Here is a 21,472-nt window from a genome sequence, read left to right on the forward strand (position 1 = left end):
ATGGAAGCCACTGTTGTACAGTGCCTACACCTATAGACGGGTTACATCGAAGTGTTGAAAAGCGCTAGCAGCGGACCAGACCAAAAGGCAGACCGAGAGTTGTCGAGGAATGCACGCAATTACAGGTGTCATCAGTGAGTTTTTAATGTTCGATTCAGTGAAATGCCCCTCTTGGCCAAACGCAGCAAAGTGGACAGTTCGGTCAAACCGTATATCACAGGAACGCGACCAGCATTGCGCACACACGAGCACAGAATTGGAGAAAAATACAACACGACGCATGACTTCCTCTCTGTTCAGCGTTGGTGGATTTCAGCCTGCTGGCAATACCAGAACACCGCAGACGGTGCTACACCAGGAGCCTATGTCTGTAGGCTCCAACGTAGGCTGTTGGTGTAGGATCCCTACACCAACAGAGCTGGTAACGCCACCTTGTGACGCTTTCTTCAACCGCAACACGTTAGACGTTTTTCTGCTGCGTCATGGTTCTCGCAGAATAATAATAAAAAAAAGATATTGACTATACGCTAATGATTGTTGCTCCAACGTCTTTCCACCAACAGATACGTATTGTTGAAACTACAATTCTGTGACGTCATCCACAAGATGGCGCCACCGGCGTTGCTGCGCACGTGCCTGTTCGGTGTTCTGGTATTCCGTAAGCTGTAATACGGTTCCGGACAGGTTAAAGCACTCCATTATACCCAATGTCTGTATTTCACTGTACATACTATGCTTGTGTGCATTCTACTGGTTAATTTCCTGCAACTGGCCACAAGTCGCCGTCTTGACCAGCCTCAAACATAGAGAAAGGGTCTGGCACGGTAGATAGAGAGGGAGAAATAAAGAGGACTTGCCGCAATCGAAAAGTGCGGCTCCTCGACAAGGTGACGAAACATGGGGCCGTACTACGAGGCCGTTCCTTTCCAGAGCGGTTCGATTTGAAACCACGATCCAAGGTGTCCAAGCAAGAGACAGGCTCACACGACCCTTCTCCAACGCGCAGATGACAAAACAGTTAAGCACAGCGAGCCTGACGTCAAGTCCCGGTCATCCGCTCGAGGGAACAGAATCGTAATAACCGCCCCCGTATTGCACAGCGTGCCGCATAAAGCCTCATACACTTCACACTCGTACACTTCGCAGCATTTCGCTAGTTGCGTTCACCACTGTGGAAGCCGGGCGCTTAAAAGAAACAAAGCACCCGCCTCAGACCTAAAGTCTTCGAATTCCGTCCGGGCCTTGGCCAATCCCCCATAGTGGGTACACTGTAAAGTAACTGACTCCCTTATCCCTTTTAAAGGTGTAAATTATGTTACAGTACATGCGCCATTAGAAAGGATAGATCGAGCCAAACCATACCTCACTGCTTCTACGAGCGGCGTTGCAGGTCGACAAATCGATTTTAACTTGACTACTTAGACTCCGTATACGCATAATGCAGTCCGAATAGAACATTTAGCTAGCATTTTTGAGAACGCTCACAACAGCGGCTGCGTTGCTTGGAGCGTGGCCTCTGCTCCGACTAGACCGGCAGCTTCCACAGCAGTGCACGGAACACTATGAGACCTGGCAAAGTGCCACTCGGTTCATTTAGCTTTTGGTGCACATATCGGCTCAAGTCTATCACTGACATTCCGCCACCATTCTTTCTTAAAAACAGTAATCCAAATTGATATAAATCGATCCCTAACGGAACCCACCCAGGATATTGCAGGGAAGTTTCTGCAGCCTTGATATTCAAAAAGAATTATAACAAAAAGAACGAAGGCTGTCACGCATTTCAAACTGTGATTGCAGCAAACGGCCTCAACGTTGAACAATGCCTCGTTTTGTTTGTACATTTGTTCATCCCTGACGGCGGAAGATCAGTATATATAGATGTGACTGCTTACCAACCAGTCTGGTCCCCGATTATTTAATTATTAGTAGTATTTTTTGGACGAAAGGCAACAATGTATTCCATCCCAGCTAAATTGTCCTACGCTACAACAGAAAACGCGCACTATGATTGACATGGTTCGCGTGTGGGTCTGCTGGATAGACCACCTTACAGCAGAAACCAAACATGGTGTGGCTCGCGGCCCGTGCCGATCTCGAAGGCTATGAGTTGATAGTAAGCGCTTTAATTTGTTACCGCAGATGTCTCACGCACCTGGTTTTCCCATCTGACAGCAGCCAATGTACAGTGCCGTTCACTGCTGTGTAGAGCGCGCGAACGGCCGTCTTTGCTCTGGACACCTGGCGGCGGTTGCAGGGTCCGAGATAGCGTGCCCAGGAGCATGCGCGGCCTAATAAACATGCAAACTTGCCCGTGTTGCATTTAACCAGCGGTGACGTTTGTAGGCGCCTTTGTTATCTCGAACAATCCGTGAGTACACATTAGGGTAAACAAACGCGTTTTTCAACGTCGCCACTCGTCAAAAGCACTTCTGCATGTCTATTAGGCCGCGCGTGCTCCTGGGCACACTATCTTGAACCCTGCAAATGCCGCCAGGTGTCGCCCTGCAGAGCAAAGCCGTCAAAGCCGGCTGCTCGCGCGCTCTGCACAGCGGTGCACGGCATTGTACGTTTGCACACGGTTTCGGCACTTCAAGCGTGTAATTATAGTGTTTGTTTGGTTTAACCAAAGCACTACGACGAACTGCTAGTCTACAGATCCTGTTCATTCATTTTGCTGGAATGTTCTTAAAGGCGGCAATATTAAGTACAGACCTGATAAGAGAGCGCCGATAATCATGACTAGTGCCTGGTTCATTAGGTGCCAAGAAAACAGCAGCAAAATGTTTGGCGAACCAAACAGCGCACGTTTGACAAACGGCCGTTCGAAGTTACCAAGTAGTTAGAGATTACAAAAAACTCACTAAATATTGGCTACAACACATTGCATAACCCTAGAATGGGTTATGCAATCCAGGGTGAGATAACAAAACATAGAACATGCAATAACTTGTTAAGAAGCGTTTTCTTAAAACACAGGGCATCAAGGCCACTTTGCAACATAAAACGTCAAAAAAGCTGCGACTTCCACGGAGGCGTCACCGTAACACACAGTTTCGACAAGTCGTGCATCTGATCACAGATACGAAGGCACCCACATAAGGCGCGTCGACTCTGGCGCGCGAACCCGTGTTCACAAGCGTTCACCCACGATGACGACGAACGCAAAATGTGCTCGCGATAGCAACACGTCGCAATCAGGAGCGCCGCACCGCGTGCCGAGAATCCCGTGGCCGTTGCTTGTCTAGCCATGTAATTTGTTCTCAGAAGTTTGAAGTTGGAGCCACATTATTCATCAGCAGCCTCAATACAGTATCTTCATAAACTGTCGTGACGGGCATCTGCAATTTGACCCGACATTGCGGGACGTTCGTGATGTTGCAGTTGTGAAAAGCCAAATATATCATTGCTGAGGGCTGCCCTCACGTCGTTTATATAGGCTTTCTCATCCTAGATTACATACTAAACGGCTCATTTTGAGCCGGACAACCGAGTTAACTGAATCTGCATACCCTCTCCTCTTTGACCCAATATGGCGGCGAGGCGGCGCTGGTCCGGGGTTGGTATAATATGAAGGGTTAATTTGGCTGAATCTATTCCTATCAAACAGTGGTCACGAACAGCCCGTCTCGATAACGAAGGTAGAGCACCGCTCGGTCCACTGACGAAACGCGAAAGGACTGGAATAGAACCGTTACATTATCTGGGCCGTGGTCCCGTCCGAGGCTGTCCAGAGTCTTTACGGCGGTGCTGATTTCGAGGTCAACCACGTTCATCAGCGCCTCAGCGCGCCTCGTAGCTTTCTTTGGCCGCGTTCCACGGTACAGCAGTGACTCGAAGTATAGAGTTCGCGGCAACCGCGACGGCCTCACACTCCCCGGCCCAAGTCATACGTGTATTTATAACGCGCACAGTATTTTACAGCGCACCACTGCGTGAGTCACTCACGCCAAAGCGCGGCACCAACCAAATGCGGGCAGCCCGCCCACCACGTACAGAAAGCCAGCGGGTCTCCTAGGCAGCAGCGTAGACTACGGAACGGCACGGAAACAACACAGCGGTGTCAAATGGCCATGGAAGGTAGGCGTATGCAGCGAAAGTCCTGCAGTTCACGGCCATCATAAGAGTTGCTGATGGAAGAGCTGCGAGTTGAGCTTGCGGTTGATGTCCGCCAGGATGGTGGCGTACTGCTCGAGGCGTTCCTGGGTGCAGCCAGCGAACACGTCCTCTTCCTCCTCGTCTGGCATTTCAGGTTCTGCATGAATTGGAAATGACCGAGAGCAATAAAGAGCCGAACGCGAACGGCACAAGAAAGACAGAAAAAGCGGCAGCATGAGACGAACGCTTCCTTCGCCGCACCTTCCTTGACCATGGGGCACCCGCTGCTGATGTCACGGCAACTTCCTAGTCGAATTGTGCACAGTGATGTATCATTATAAAAGAAAAAAAATTAGGAGGCGCGAACCCTCACAACGTTGCTGCTGACCAGCAGGCGCCATATCCTAGCCTCCCTCCTTGATCCCTCACCCCTATTGCCGCAATCCTAAATATGTATTCCGGCTGCACACACGCGCTCTTACACCATTGTATATCTGCCCCCGATGGCTCGTTCACGCTCAAGTTTTGCGCAGAGGTGAGGTAGACTTTTGCAGTGGGTTCAGTTTAATGTCATCGCTTTTAGGATATTACTTGCTTGTTTCGTTTACAATATAGTGTAAGTGCGCGATTAGGCGACGCTCAAAAAATGTCGATTTCTCTGTAATGAAACGGTGGCGCCATCTGTCACGCGGTAACAGAGGGTGGAAGATCAAGGTTGTCCATAGAACGACTGTAGCGTCGGGACGTATAAAGCCCCGCAATTTATTTGTTTCGAGGCGGCCCTCGTCGGAAGTACTCACCGACGGGCTTGGCCGGCTTGGCGGGCCCGCACCGCGGCCGGTTCAGCTTGCGGGCCTCGTCGCCGGAGTCGTGCGACGAGCTGCGGTTGGCGGGCGGCCGTCCGCGTCGGTTGCCGTTGCGTCGCGCCCGCTTGGCCCGGGCCGCGGCGGCGCGCTGCTCGAGCACCAGCGCGGTCAGGTAGCTCTGGCGCTCCTTGCGCACCCGCTCGGTACGTCGACGGGGCCGCTGGCTGCTCTGCTCGGACACGCCGCGAGACTTGCGGTTCGCGAAGAACTCGTGGCCGCACGGGCAGCTCTTGCACGCCACGGGCACCTGCGCAGACGCGTCACTCGCGATGACCACACTGTGCGCAGCGTCACTCCCCCGAAGGAGCGCCGACGAGTATCTTCCGAGTTAGCAGAAATCTAGGACATGCTCGTCGCGCGTCAATACGTTAAAGCTCAGAGCTCTTCCACTATTGTGAAGATGGAAGCCAGCGAAGCTGTGACTATGGTGGGTATGCTATGGTGAATTTGTGTTATTATTGACTCTATTGAGCGTCTTCGGCATGTTCGTCAAAGAGCAAGTACACCGGCGTCTTGTTTTCGCCCGGCGCGATGGCCAAGTAGTGCGTTTGCTGCGCCAAGTCCGCCCCATCGTCATAGACTAGCGTATGAGCCGCAGCGTTCATAGCTGCGGCACACTGCACGGTATCGCCAGGATCATGGAAGATGTGGTTAAACGATCGTCCGTCCCATAGCGAGTCCAAAGGGCAAATGCTGATAACAGCCCTAGCGCGATCTCTACGTCACGAGACAAAGGGGCACAACGATTGGTGGGACGTGCCGCCGCCGCCGAGTATCGCGACACTTGTGAAAGAGGCATCGGCGGTGGCGAGGGGTATAACAATGGACCATCCACCATCTGTTTTCACATACGTGCTAAGGCACAACTGGCGGGAAACCACCACGCACATGGAGCCGAAAATTGTTGATCTACTTCCGTAGCCGGACGCGATCTCCTGGAACCCACCATAACAGCTTCGCTGTAAAACGATGTTAACCAAGGTCGCGCCCAGTCGGCTATACTCTACACGTGGGGAAACAGAATAATATTTGGAGGACGCTTAAGCTTCGCCTTTAATAAGAGTGGAACGCGACAGCATTCAAAGATCCCTGACCTTCGCCTCGGCGCGCCGCTGCCGAGGAGGCGAGCGCTATCTGGATGGTGTTTTAAATTTGCAAGGAACACCGACCGGGGCGCGCCGCTGTATGAATGGTATAAATGCTGGAAAAGGGGTTTGTGTTTGAGTTTCCGGTTAAAAGAATTATGTTTTCTGGTATATTCAAATTACAATCCGATGCTATCATACCTGTAGGTCATGGCTAAGTCGTACTTTACCATTTTTCTGACGCATTTTACTTCATGACATTGCCAGTTCGCAATAGCAGAAGCGTACGTGTGATAGCCCTCAGTGACGCCCTATTCACGATCAGCTCTTGCCACCAGCGCTCCTCTATATACTCTCCACCACATAATCTCATCACGCTCGGTGCCTAGAAGTGACCGCTTGCCTACCAAGTGGTGATAGCCGATCTCTTATGAGCCCTTCCTTTGTATTTTTTATGACTAGGCTTCAAAATTGTGATGTAACATTCCCTCCTTGTCGTTTTTACTTCCTCTATGCTTAGCTAGTCGTTTATGAAAACACGAGCTTGGAAAACACGATATATTTTTACTTGATACTACAGTTGATCTGTAAATGCGTATCTGTAGTCATCGACATTATTTCGACGTCATGATGCAGAACAAGATTTGCTCACGTCGTATAGCAATAAGGCTAGGTATGATGGCGTTACCGATAGAAATATAAACAATGACATCTGCAGTTACCGCAGGAACGGAGCCTAGCTAGTATGTCTTGGATGTCACGTTCATGCCCCTGCTGGGTGCCGATACCGAGACTGGTGCGAAGAGATGAGCACTGAAAAATATGTGGGGTGCTCTGACAGCTCGCCACGCAGTATTTTAAAGCTATAGCTATTACTATAGCACAGAAAACGAAAGCCAAGTTTCACTTCTTTTTTTTTTAATTTCGCGCCTAAACTTCAACGTGACGTCATTGATTTTAACGTATAGCAGCTTCTCACGTTTGGCGAGTTTAGGCTAAAGACAAGGCAAGCTTTCGAAACCTGCCAGTTTGAGTCTCTGGTTCTTCCAGAATGCAATGCAGTCCTCCATCGACAAAGTTTAGCTAGACCCAAAACAGACGTCGTCAAAATCTATGACGTCACGGCGAGTTGGAGCGGAAACTTCAGGATGGCGTCGCCACCAGTATCGTGTTTTTTTTTTTTTTTTACCTCTTCCCGCCATTTTGCGGGCGCTGGCTGCTACTGGCTTTCCGAATGGACAACTTGCAGCGCTATATATATATATACACGCCCATTTTTGGCCAATTCCTCAGACTGGGTATGTGTCACTGTGACGCAAAATGTGTAGAAGCCCTAAACCTATTTAGATGTGTGTCGTACTTCTCTCTGTGCATACGCCCCTAATCGACAAGCTTCCTTCCCTCAACAGGCATCACACATCGCCTTCATCTTCGCGACACGAGCTGCCACAGGCGACGAGGCTGTGCTCGTGTCATCCCCTGTACTGCTGCTGCCTCCCAAACTCGAACAAGCTTCGCGTAATTTAAATTGCGTCATTGCGCTTTAGATCTGAGTGGGTCTTGCGTCCTTTCTGACGTACCGAACTTCCGCTCAAGGGTTAAGGAGTGGCCGCTTTGATACTGCAGAAGAGTGACTTACTGATACAGTTAATTCAACGTAGTAGCACTCCTATTTAGCGTCCCTGTAAGTTAGAGCGTGCTACAGAATATGACATGTAAACATGCACAAGAAAGAGCAGGAGCCCCGGCGGCTCACTATAGACAAAATGTTTATTGTTAGGTTTTCTGCGTGCGCCGAAACTGGGTCATGATAAAGCGACAAAATCGACTGGGATATCGTTCTTGAATAATTGGCTGTAATGCATGCGCCGCCTTTGTTTTTTTGTTTTTTTTTCGACATTGAGAGGCTTTTTCACGGAGTTTGTGACAACACGACCGAACGGCCCCGGGCAGCAGGTCAAATAGTCTAAAATGGGGACACAACAGGTGCCACCAAGGCCCGTGGTGCACCGCGAATATCGACCCGGGCTGATATTTCTGTCCCGTCATTTCCTTTGCCACCCCGTTCCAGATCTTTCCGACGCCCGACGTTAGCCGAAGCAAGGCGAAATAAAATACTCAAAATAATAATACAAAAACTATGAACGAAACAAGAATCCCACCTTGCTTTTGTTCACGTTCAGTGTGCTCAGCGCACGTAATATATATATATATATATATATATATATATATATATATATATATATATATATATATATATATATATGTGAAATACGCAACTCCGGCAGAACCCATCTCACGATCTAAAAAAAAACATTTAAATTCTGGGGTTTTACGTGCTAAAATCACGATACGATTATGTGACACGCCGTTGCCGGAGACTCCGGATTAAATTTTGACCACCTGGGGCTACTTAACGTGCACCCAATACACGGTACACACGGGCGTTCTTGCTTTTCGCCCCCATCGAAATGCGGCCGCCACGGCCGGGATTCGATCCCGCGCCCCATCTCACAATGAATGTCACGATGAAGAGCGGAACACACCTACAGGCACACACCCAGTGGAGAGAGAGAGAGAGAGAATAAACATGTTTATTACGCAAGTGAAGCTTTGGAGAGGCATCCTCATACCCAGAGAAACAAGTTGGCAACAAAGAGGTTCACTGGAGATCAGCACAGACCGAGTGGCACGGATACCAAGTATTCCGAGTTTGCCTCAAAAAGCTTCCTTCGAACAGAGGTACCTGCCCGTGTCCCTCGTATATACAGAGACCCCCGTCGGCGTGAAAGAGGTTCGTTGAAGAACGGAACATATGTGCACGTTGCCACATACTCAGCGGCCCAAGTTGGTCCGATGGTTGGTTTTGGACCCCGTAAGCTCAGCTCAGTGTCCCAGGTATACGCGGGTAAACGCCCATCGGCAAGCTATAAATGCACTATCAAATTTGAATGAATCACGTGTTTCATGATATTCCACCCACTTGGTCACAGACTCGGACCCATAAACCAGCAAAAGACACCATTATTGTTTACGGATTGCGTACGTTCGGTTGAGAGCTTCGCTCCCTTCTGGCATGTCACTATATAGCTTCGCCACAACATAGGTATTAATTTTTCAGATTCAAAGCAACCGGAAGAAAGTTTTTCTTGTATTTCTTTATAACTGCCAATTTATATTTTAAATTTCCAGGTTTTCCCTGATCCGGGTTTTCCCTGAACGTAGTTATAGAATGTTGCAGTTGACGCGAACCAAAAGTGATATGACTGGAACGACATTGTAACTGCAAGACACGAAAGCGCCAACAAGCGGTGAAGATAACCAAAGAGTGAAATTGCAAATGTTACCGGAAAGTACGGCTACGCTTTTTTACGCGGTGGTACCGTTTACAAATTTCATATTAGAGTGGACGAGGATTATCCAGAAACTAGCACCGAACGAGTGACGCAAGCGTTGCTATTTTAACGGAATTTCCACCGCGCGAACGTGCGCTTTTGGGGGATGGCAGATTTTATTTATTTTTCGGTGGAGTACAAATGAAATTTTTCGTAATATATTTTTAGCGGCTTCTCTCGAATATTGAATGCTGTTTTAGCGAAAGTATCTGTTAAATGAAATGGCAGCGATTTGGGATCGGTGAAGAACTACCGACAATTCGTCCGGCGTATGCACCGTGGCAAAACACGGTAAATATTTCGATAGATAGAAAATAAGCACGTTCCTGTCGATCTAAACAATTGCTTTACATCTGCTTTTACTTGTTCTTGCGGCGTCGCTACCTAATAAATTACACTTGCACAGTAAACGGAAAACGTCTCTTTACTATGTTTTGCTTAATGTGCTAGCCAAACAAACTACCTCGTGAAATGACGCGCGCGTTCGAGCCAGCTCGCCGATAACACCGATAAATATGTCATCACCGTTATCGCTCGCTTGGCGAATGGCTCGAACGCGCCCGTCACTTTACGAGGTAGTTTATCTGACCAGCACAGAAGTGCAGGCATAAAAAATTTGTAAGTCGCTGTCATTCAAATTTATGACGTAAATTTCGTCACTGGGCGTATCCCTCTGACGAGCATGCGAGGATGGGCTTCCAGAGCTTCTTGCGCGCTTGGTTTCGGCACACGATATATCAAACTGTGCGCGGATTTCAGAGTTTTCACAAAATTGCGTTGGTGTTTAAAAATTTTATTTCCCCCATTCCTGGCGTATAAACAATTGCCATAAACGTGTTTTAGTTTAGAAGTAATTAGTGAATTTTGTTTAATTGGACATTTTGAGTGGGTTTCTCTCTGGCGCTTAATGCAGCCCTCGTAATAGAATCTCTGTGTGAAAACACCACCTGTGCTTCTGTCAGTGAAAATTTTAAAAATATCCTACCGATAAAAAAAAAAAAAATAAAGACAGCCTGCATATTTCTTCCGAGGCACTTTTCTTTCATTGCAAACATTATGCTACCAGCACAGATTACTCAGGCAAGCGTATCGTGTAATCGACTCGAAGATACCGCGCCGTCTCCCTTCCACACGTCCCAGAGGGGCCAGAAAGGGCAGCTGTACACATAGATGCCAGCGCGGGCAAGGGTCTTATATGTGCCTTCCAAGATGGCTTCACCGTAAAACAGTTACATAATGCGGTGAAGCGTACACAATGCATTGCCGTGAAAGGAAGCGATAATCTGCGCAAGTAAGTACTAAGGGTAAAAACAACGTGATATTATTTAGTATACTTTGGCGGCGCCTCCAGGACACCAAAGGGGCAAGGGGGACACCAAAGCTGGAACCCGGACTTCGGCGGCCCCAACACACGGACCGCCCAGCTTTTAACCCCCGGCTGCTCCTTGGGTGCCCTGGAGATCCTGCGCCGCTCGCTTTGTGACGAAATAATTGCATCTTCATTAAAATAGCTGGCGCTTGGGCCTATGTTATGGCGCTAGGTATGGGGTTGGGTGGAAGGGGGAGTGGGTAAACATGACAACGGTCAGTCAGCTGTTTGCGTGGGCCTCAGTCTGATCAACAAGCCACACCGCCGAACGCTTTACTGTAATCTCAGGTGCTCTCCTGAGGCCTCCGTTTGTTGGTGTTTTTATTTTCGCATGGTAAATGATCTCACCGCAATACAAATATACATATCGCCCCAATACGTATCTGTGTTGCGGTGAAGCTTACTAAAGCACATCCGCCATTATGGAACGCATTTAACTGTATATAAGACCCTTGCTGTCAAAACTTCGAATGCCGCTGCTCGACAGACCGCAGGCAACCGCAATCAAACTGTCTCTCTCTCACGCCTATTTTTAAACAGCAAACAAATAAGCCATACGTCATCAATTCTATTGTGCGCAATCGAAGCAGCTGCAGGCACAACGCGGGTAGTCCCGTTTCAACCATGAAGGACGACGTGCGATGAGCAACAGAAATAGGCACACACACGTCAGTTTCCTTACATTCAAGCGACAATGGCACGGTATAAATTGACTGGGACAAAAACGCATGACTTAATAAAAAATGACTGAGTGACGAAGAGCTACAACCACTTCGCAACCATGTCGGCAGAAGCTGGTCAAATGATGACGTCATTTGACCACGATTTAGTAAATCTACAAATGTTTGGCCAAGGTGGTAATAAGGAATTCGATTGGAGTGTTTCTGGCAGTGGTTGAGAAACACCGGAATCAAGCGTTTCCGACAAGCTAGCTTAAGTGCGCTTCTTATGTCACTGCTCGGTCATTAGTTTGTGGCCAAAAAGTTTGCAAAGTACAATAGATTGGTGGTAGATGAAATTAACACAGAATGTTTGTGTACGCATGCGGCGTTTGTTTTTCAAATCGACTCGGCGCCTACAGACGATGCGATGGTAGCAGCGTGTATGGCCCTTCTCCCGAACATTTTCTGCTCAGCTTCAAAAAAACATTTGTTGCAGAAAATAAAGCGTAATATTAACGAGCGTGCGTACGATACATAATGCTTGCGTCCCGGATTATATCGCTCAAAAAAAAAAGAAGAAAAGTACACGCTTTTTATTTATTTTAACTTCGCCATTGCGTCATTATGTTTATGCGAGAAACAAAAAAAAAAAAAAAATACTGCCTCGACTAGTTTCTGGGCGAGCTATGAAGTGCCCCATAATCTCGCAGCATAAAAATAATCATGCACACAAATTGACTTATCCAGCAAACATATGCGCGCTAATGTCGTTCTCAAGCATATCGTAACACGTTTCTTTCCAATGAGACTGTGTGCCTATTGCTTGGAGTGTTGGAAGTCACATTATGTGAGGAGGTACGGTACATTTCACAGTTTATTCCCTGGGACGTGAAATATCACGCCGGGCGACAATTTCTGGGCAGCTAAAACATATATATATATATATATATATATATATATATATATATATATATATATATATATACGCGCATACAATACGATTAAAAGCACCTTAAACACACACACACAGTGGCGCAGCTAGAGGGTGGCACACTGGGCACTTACACGCCCCCCCCCCCCCCCCCCTTTCCCCGTAATTCCTTATTCCTCATTCTCGGTCAAGTGCGTGCCACACACCAACACACACACAATATTTGCACCCGAATGTATACAGTGGCACCGAATGTAACACGAGAAGCGAAATTCTATGTTCCAAAACCCGGAACGGAACAACACCTCGCGTTATACGCGGTGTTTAACGGTACTTCGATTATCGCCCTGCGATGGCCCCCGGCTTTATATGCTGGCCGTCGTGTTCCGTCACTCCATGCGTGCCACTTCGCCCAACGCAACGCTTTCACCGTTTATCTAGTCAGCACGGCGGCTACCAAGCCGAAGCTGTTTTTCAACTTAAACTCTCGTGGACAGACTACATTCCTGCAAAGGCCCAGGTATGTCAGAAGGAAAGTGCAAGCAGGAAATGTGCTGTGGTCTGTCACGTAGCAACAATGTATCACGCATTTGCTTCTTTTTTCCCTTTTCCGAGGTCTTTAACTCGGCAGTTTGACGTCGTAATCCCTCACCTGTTAGTTCCCCCCTGAAAGGCGGAAGGTATTGTTCCCATGCAAATCCAACCCCAGCAAGGGGGAGTCGGTTTATTGGGACCATAGAGAAATGTGTTCACTTCTCTACGACCAGAAGTCAGACGGCATTTCTCTTTCACTTTTGAGACAGCTATAAAACTGGGTCCCTGGACGAATTTTTAGTCGGAAAGCCTCTCTCCGGGGGAGTAGCCCGACTTTACCCCAGTACTGTATTTTGCAAATCGTCAATTTCAACTTCACCCGCCGTGGTGGATTAGTAGCTCATCACGAGGTCGCGGGATGAAATCCGGGCCGCGGCAGCCGCAATTCGATGGAGGCGAAATGCAACAACGCCCGTGCGCCGTGCACTGGATGCACGTTAAATATCTTTAGGTGGTCAAAATTATTTCGGAGCCACCTCGCAATCTGATTCTCGTTTTGGCACGTAAAACCACAGAATTTAATTCTGATTTCAACCTCGCGCAACGCAACAAAGCCCATCCTAATCCAACGCCTCCTAAATAGTTTTTGCCTAATCTAAACGAACGCGCAAAGCGCCGCAGCCTTTGCGCCGGCACAGCAGGGGAGAGGGGGGTGGCGCTGCTGATAATTTGCACAAGATGGACGAGTACACCAAATACGTATGTTAAGCCGAAATTTCATGCGCTTCATTAGTTCGTTCGCGAGTTTCCTCTCTGGTTGCGCCGCGCTAACATGCCCAATCACGATGAAAGAAAAATCGGAGATAATGCGAACGGCATCCATTCAGGCGAACCAATCGCCGCCGAGTGAGACGACAGTAGTCACCACGCGCGACTTCACCCAACAGCTGCGACACTGAACGCAAAACGTTTCATAATGCGGCCTCAAAATGCGCGTGCCAAAAATCGGGACACACACGCAACGAAAAGAGGACGTCGCTTACAAATCGCGCAAATTTAAACACACAAAATTTATAATACATCGAGACTGCAATCATTCCCTTCCACTGTCACACGATAAAAGACTCATAAAGACACGACAGCGTCTGTGACGAGTTCATATAACACAACAACAAAAAACAACATAACACAGGTAGCCAACGCTACGATTCAGTGCTTTTCAAAGGCAACAAAGAGCACCTGCAAAATTTAGCAAAGTTGGTCGAGGTGTAGCCAGTGTACAGCGTTGAGAAAGGAAAAGGGGGGGGGGGGGGGGGTGCATTTGGGAAGGGAAGTGCAAAGTGGGGGGGTTGCCGTGCACACTTGAGAAATGCTGACCTGTTGTTCGCATTTGGGGCAGTGTTTCGTAACCATCCTGTTTTTCGCCATGCTTAGATGATGCTGGTGGAACCTAGTCGCGACGTAAACGAATCTTCATGGCTTTGCCGGACACGGCAACACGCAAACACGAAAACAAAAACTCTTGCGCGCCGTCGATTGTCAACAACGCGGGGTGTAGAAGAAACACGGGAGGTGCGCGAGGGCGAGGCGAAGCTTGATGCCTTTGCCACTAGGTGGCACAAAAATCGTAAAAAAAAAAAAAGACAAAAATGAACGCCAGCGATCGCCAGCTACTTCTGTTTTCTTTATTTTTCGAAGCATAAAGGCATATATTTCGAATTGAAGCAACACACTAAAGCAGGTGAAACAACACACGGAGCTGGAAACAGGTCGTTTAATACGACAAGCAAAATACGTTGCACCTCATAAACTCAATTTTTTTAAACCAAAAGTCATGGACAACTTTTAGCCGATGCTAATGCACTTGACGCCATTTTTAGCGACTTTGACAGCATAGGCAGCCTAGGCAACATTGCGCTGGCATGTCTGCTCGATTCGTCGGCGTGTGCGAGAAACCGTGAGGGCGATTGAAACCGATATTTAGTCTTTAACTGGTACTCCCGTTGTTTAGGAGCAATTGGTGGCAATGAGAGACGGTATAGACTTGGTCTAGACTTATTACTCTGCCATTCTTTCGCTGTGTGCAAGTGCGGTAAGAAAAAGGCAAGATGATGAGTATGACGCTGTTCCGTCCAGCGTTGCTCTCTGCATCCAAGGTGAGAACACACCCTTTGGTCCTAAAGTCTTCGTTTCTACTTCATTACAAAGAAAACTACCTGATCTTTCTTATATTTGTCTATCACTTGACTCGCATTATCTGACATTAAAACCCTTTATCCACTATTGCTACATTCTAACGAGCTGAACGCTAATGAGCAACAGCGATACAAACAATAGATCACGCAAAATAACGCATGTAGTGATTATTGAATATGTTGTGCGAGCTACAGCCGTAGTTTCATGAGGAGCGACGATTACTTTCCACACTGTGAAGTAATTACGTAGACGTACTAAGCTGCACGTAGCCGTAAATGTAAAGCCTACAAATGTACAAACATTTACTATCGCCATTAGAGTTTCCTGAAACCGCCATTAATTTATGCTACATTGCTTAGTTGCTATTTTGATGTATGCGACCATGACTGCTTGTAATGTTGGCAAAGTAATTGCCATGTTGGCACAGTAATGGCCATGTGCTCAGCAGAGGGATGTTAAATGCAGCACAGGCTTCTACATGCAGTGTCTTGCGCAGAAGCTGCGCTGTCACGATAAAGCCTCACAATATCCCTGCCAATCATGTCCCTTCCTCACTATCTGCAAGTGTGTTCACTATGACTGCCTCTTTATTGTTATTATTTTCTTTTTCTCATCTATCTTTGCCCCTTTCCCCCTCCCCTGGTGTAGGGTAGCCAACCGGGCAAGGCCTTGGTTAACCTCCCTACCTTTCCCTCTTCGTTTCTCTCTCTCTCTCCTTGAACCGTGCATAAGGCCCCAACACAATTCCACATCAAGGAAAGTTATGACTTGTTCACCTTTATAGCTGGCTATCAGAAGTAGATTCGTACAAAAAGAAATGTTAATTTAGTAAACAATTAATTATTCACTGGTTTTCTCCACTACCCTCCGATTGAAGACTTGCTCTAAGGTAAAAATAGCATAAGCTATGGGCTTAACGCTAAGTCTCCCATGCTTAAATCAGAATTTGGAGGTATAAAAATGAGTGTAATAAAAAAAAAAAGTACATTCGGTGTGGTGAGACTAAGCTCCTTCTTTTTCATGTTGTCTAAGATGGTTTCTTCCAACAAACTGTGAGGTTTCAGCTGCCAGCATTTCGGTTATGAAGCGCAACATTGCAGGCTCATTCATGACAAGAGCATTTTACAATAATCTTGGCTCAAAACAATATATGTACTCACATGCCAGTGTACCACCGACGAAACCTATCTGTACCTCAAGCCGATTCCGTGCCACCCACAAAACACTGCCTAGGCCTGTCAAACAAGTGTGCTTGCATGACCAGCGATACATCTATCTCTCGTAGTTTGCATATCCAACAATGTAAATAATGTTGGTTTGATCATTCCTTGGCTTCTTGAGTGAATTTCAATTCAACTGGCTAAAAAAAAAGGAAGAAACAGCGTGTTTTTTGTGCTGAACAGAGTGTAAGAGAAAGAACACTAGAAACAAAAGTTTTTTCTGCACCTCTTTCACAGGTCTGGTCAGTGGCTATCATGGCATCTAGTAGTAGCAGCAGCAGTGATACTGCCAGCTCCGGCCAGTCCCGAGCACGGCTGCAGCCTATCAATGGCTATGAAAGGACAGCCGAGAAAATCTTCAAGGAAGTTCTTGAGACAAGACAAAAGACAGCCACAGGAGATTGGGAAGTGCCCAAGCTGTTCCTGGTGGAGCGGGTGATGGACTACCATAAATCACCACACTGGGAGCGGGACATCCTCAAGCTGCTCAAACTGGTTGAGTCCAAAGAGGATCGCAAGGCCCGCATTAAGAGGCCGGTGAGTTGCATGTGTGCTTGTTTCGGCAGCAATTTCTGCAGAAATCTACAAGGTCGAGGAACAATCATCTGAAGCCAACAGACAGTGAAACCAAGGAAAGAATACTTTAATTTACTTGATTCGTTTCTTTCTTTTTTTTAATGTAGAAATGATAAAATGAAAGTGGACAAAAAAAATTGTTGCGAGTGGGAATGAAACCCACATTGTCGCATTACGTGTGCGATGCTCTTACCAATTGAGCTACCACCGCACCATTTTACTATATAACACAATAACAATGAAAACAATATAATGCATGTAGCCACCACTACCATTCAGTCCATTTCGGAAGCAGCAATGTAGTTGCAAAAAATTTGCCACACCACTGTCAAGGTGTAGCCTATAATTGAGAAAGAAGGGGGTTAGTTGGAAGGGAAGTGCAAAATGGGGGTCAGCTGTCAATCCACACTCTCCCTCTCTCGCACCATATTTATAGTGGGTTTATTGGGGATACTGGCTCATGGCCATGAGTGGCGGCACTGGCTAACACTCCCCAAGGCTAGATGCAGTACACACACACACACACACCTACAATACCTAAGAAAGTAGATAGGCAAACAGTGATGCAGTAGCTCAGATGGTAAGAGCAAGTTGCTTTGTCATTCACTTTCATTTCCCTATATGCTATAATTTGTACACTTCAACTAAATAAACAAAGTAATTTACTCTATGCTTTTCTTGCTTTCATTGTCTGTTGACCATATGATTGTGAATAACAAAAATCGGGCCCCCCTGTACTTATTCTTGTTTAAGTTGGAAAGAGTTTCATGAAAAAGAAAAAAATTGTCATCCGCCTGACCATAGCACGAAACTACAAAGTAAACCATACGGGTATCTCAGAAATAAAGATTCGCAGTTGAGGAAATTTCATGAAAAGGAAAGTCCTCTTGGGTGGTAGAGTGACTGTCATAGAAAGTTGTTGGTTCTGGGTTCGATCCCCAAACCAGGACAAACTTTTCTTCAACTGCAAAGCTTTCTTTCTTAGAAATTTTTATGGATATCTCTTGTAGCTTCATTCTGCTTACAAATAGTTGGCAATTTCTTTTTTTTTTTTCATTCTTATGTGCTTCTTTTACTTCATCAAGTGATGGTAACTTGGAATCTCAAGGAATTGTGTGCCCTTCTCAATGGATGAAATTTCCTGTCCGCATAAAGTTAATGTGGCTGTTGCACTATGTATATGTTCAAACTACTGCTGCTGTCAAGTTGTAGATGCTAAAAGCATTGCCTCCTACATGTGACTGTAACCTTAGCATGACTGTTGTGAAGAGGTGCAGTCGTCTATAAAAGAGCCTTATGGATTATTACGATGAATATTTAAAATGTGCTGGCTGGCATTTGCTTTTCATATCTCCTTCATGCATCAATAAAGGGGTCCTGAAACACTTTTCTTACTAATCATAGAATGGCCTCACTGTTGCCTCCTCACGAATCTCCTACTGTAAACATTTTGCGAATCATTCAACTATAAGTAGAGTTAGAGGTAGTTATCGCACGGATGCACAGTTTTCTCTCTCCTGTCATCGCCACTATCACACTGGAAGCTACCAGGGGGGGTGGAAAAGAGGCAAGGAACCGCACAGAAGTTTGCCATTCTTGTTTTATTTATTTTCTTTATTACGCTGCTTCCGGTTCAGACATGTGCATCACACTCTAGACGTGAGACGGGCACTCGGGCGCTTGGAGCTACATCACTTATAGAGACCAGTCAGCGCAAGTGGTTGTCTGATCGTCTTGCCGACAGAGGGCTCGTTACAGCACCCTGTGGCAACTGCGGTATCTACACTACGCAGCATGCTGGTGCAATCTCGGAGGTCACGCAGTAGACACAGCTACGTGCAGCTGGCCTGTGTAGACTCGAAGTGCAAAGATGAAATAGTTCTTTTTTTGTGTGTGTTTTTTTGAGATGTGTATTTTTCTTTAAGTCAAAATTAGCTATGGTAATATTACTGAGTGTTCTCACGATCATGAAATCAGTCAATAACTGTTGGTGTACTTGGCTGCTTGCAACGTAACTGAATGATGACATTGCGAAGGAGAGCAAGCAATTTCTCACTTTTTTTACTCAAGATTGTAAACTCCCTGCTGCATGCAATGCAATAATATTTGGCTTACATGTTTGCTGGAGCCGTGTCTACAGATTGCCAACATTTTCTTATTATTTTCAAAATGTGTTTCGGGCCACTTTAAAAGTAATAATGTCTGTTGAAAATTTCATCTTATCATATTTCTTTTATAGCTAACATCATTAGATGGACTCCAGCAGAAGTGAGAAAACATTTTGAATTTTTCAGAAAGTTTCATAGCATCAGTAAATGTGAACTCCACACATGTACTTCGAAAATATATTTTAGTTGCAAGAACAGAATCAATGGCTTCACCCGTGGTGTCGCCAGTATGTAGTCACGGCACTTGAGTGCTCTTGATATCTTCCTGAAGTGATGGGAGGTTGATTAGGAGTAACCTTTAGATAGAGAGTAACTCCTATTTCACTACACAAATATATGAAAAATGCAGAAGTGCTTTGTTTACAAAACCATGAGCCGATCTGAATGAATTTCCTTTCAGTTAAGAAAGAAAGCTGTTCTGTCAACTGTTGGAAGCAGAATTTCGGTTTGTGTAAACTGTATATGTTAGATTATCTAATCTAAAGCAGACAAATATGATGTATTAGTTTACAACATGCTTGGAATTATTACATTGTTTGTGGTGGTCATGCTCACTAACTACTGGTATATTTCAAATCGTTGCCTGATACTATAACAATATCATAATTCTGATACCCCCCATAGCGGTTTATAGAATTGCAATATCGTTCTTTATTATTATAATAGATTAGCTACAGAGTTGCAATCTGGTGCTTCATTTTTACAGAAACATTTATTTAGTTTGTAAGTAATTTATGTACACAAATTGACACCCGCCTCGATGGCTCAGTGGATGTGGCATTGCACTGCCGAGCACGAGGTCGTCGTTTCGATCCCGTCCACGGTATTTTTCGATGGCTGTGGAATGCAAATAAAGTTATGTACCTTGCTTTTGCTGCATGTTAAACAACCCCAGGTGGTCAAAATTAATTCAGAGCCCTTCGCTATGGTGTCTCTCACAGCCCACTGTGCAGTTTCGGTGCGTTAAAACCCCACAATTTAATTAGTTTTTTTACTTATATTGGTGGCCTAAATCAAGGACCTGCTCCCATAAGTCAGTGAATTTAAATTGTTGATGTCAAGTAGAACAAACCTCATTAAAATTGTTTCAGTGAATGTTGAACAAAACAATTTCTCTGTGCACACAGGGGTTTGAATCTTCGTTATAATGCAACAAACGAATTTATTCGTAGTACTCATTCAAGTTTAGTTGCTTTATTAATGTTGCATTGGTAGAACATGTCATTGCCAAGTGTTTGTTCATGCAACTGGTATGTCCAATGCAGCGAAACTTAATTGAAACTGTGTCGCATTTGTCCTGCTGTGAAGCTTGGTAGCAGAACCATAGTGAAGAACACGCCGTTCATGTGCAAGATGCTGTGGCAAGTGAAGCACCTGGTGAAAGTGAGCCCCATTACATTTCCGGATGGGGAACCCACGGAGGCAATCACGGGCACCCACTTGAGTCGTGACGGCGTCTTCCGCATCGTACACAGTCTACAGGTGTCAGAGCAACAGCTGCTCGAGCCAGCCAGACACACGAAGAGGAAGTTTGATGGCAAAGAAATAGCCAAAGTGCTACACCGGCAGTGGAACAATGGTTTGAGCTGAATAGAATAAAGTGATATCGGAGATAAGAGTTAAATTACTTGCATTTCGGCATCACCCAGCATAGAGCTATATAGTAGTGGCCTCAGCTGAATGGGGTTATTTGCATTAAAAGAACATGTAGAAAAGGAGAAAATTGTGTCTGCTCTGGAAAGTTGAAAATAAAGCTTTTTCTCGTTTTCATTGTGACCTTTTCCTTGCTTCTGTTGTTCACGTGTATGTACTGTCATAGACAAATGAAATGTGAGCAAGTTCTATGGCTCATTCTTCCGTTTCTACTTTCACCACTCCAGTGGTGCCAATACAATTTTGAATATGTACACTTAACGTGGGGCTTACCTTCTTGCTAACCAGGTAAGGAGTACTGCAAAATATAACTCTCTATTTATTGCTCTTAAGAGACCCTCACCAGGCCCCGTTGCAAATTTTGGTTGCACACTGGCAGTTGCAGGGCGCCAGCTACTGAGTGTTTAACGGCAAGAAGTTTTCAAATTGGTTCTTTATTAGAGGAGATAGGAGAAATTAACATGTTGTGTTGCCAGGCTGCCAGGAGGCGGGCTTCACTGCCAATGTACACTCTCCTTTGCCTTGACTAGCGTCCGCAAGCGACATTCCTTCTCTGCCTTCTCTCATACCATAGCCGAGAGGGACTGTGTCACATTTAAGTTGCAAGCCCTGCGTCCTTTTTTTTTTCTTTTTTTTTATCTCTTCCTTTTCTGCTGTGCGGCGCACTCCCAGTGGTGGTATAGCACATTCTGCATTGGCAATTTAATGAGGTCATGTAC

At 46.1% G+C, this 21,472-nt stretch overlaps 3 protein-coding genes across 4 annotated transcripts in view; 2 read left to right on the forward strand and 1 right to left on the reverse strand.

Annotated features, from left to right (window-relative positions):
• LOC119449764 (E3 ubiquitin-protein ligase RNF14-like) overlaps nt 1–21,472 on the forward strand; it is a 103,426-nt gene that overhangs the window by 47,889 nt on the left and 34,065 nt on the right. The gene's annotated exons all lie outside the window — the stretch shown is intronic.
• Nucleotides 120–14,538, reverse strand: LOC119449763 (UPF0547 protein C16orf87 homolog). Of its 2 annotated transcripts, XR_007466353.1 has the most exons (4): nt 14,318–14,538; nt 4,899–5,211; nt 2,471–4,255; nt 120–2,440 (listed from the first exon to the last, which is right to left on the reverse strand). XR_007466353.1 is itself a non-coding variant. In XM_037713019.2 (3 exons), exons 1-3 carry the CDS (start codon nt 14,366–14,368, stop codon nt 4,119–4,121), a joined length of 501 nt encoding a protein of 166 aa, XP_037568947.1. In that variant the 5' UTR covers nt 14,369–14,538; the 3' UTR covers nt 120–4,118. The 2 variants fall into 2 exon arrangements, 1 of the variants encoding a protein (XP_037568947.1); XM_037713019.2 differs by having other exon boundaries at nt 120–4,255.
• On the forward strand, nt 14,837–20,870 carry LOC119449762 (39S ribosomal protein L30, mitochondrial). The gene is made up of 3 exons (XM_037713018.2): nt 14,837–15,096; nt 16,594–16,893; nt 20,409–20,870. Exons 1-3 carry the CDS (start codon nt 15,049–15,051, stop codon nt 20,688–20,690), a joined length of 630 nt encoding a protein of 209 aa, XP_037568946.1. The 5' UTR covers nt 14,837–15,048; the 3' UTR covers nt 20,691–20,870.

The sequence above is a fragment of the Dermacentor silvarum genome, chromosome 4 (assembly GCF_013339745.2).
Source record: "Dermacentor silvarum isolate Dsil-2018 chromosome 4, BIME_Dsil_1.4, whole genome shotgun sequence".
NCBI lineage: Eukaryota > Metazoa > Arthropoda > Arachnida > Ixodida > Ixodidae > Dermacentor > Dermacentor silvarum.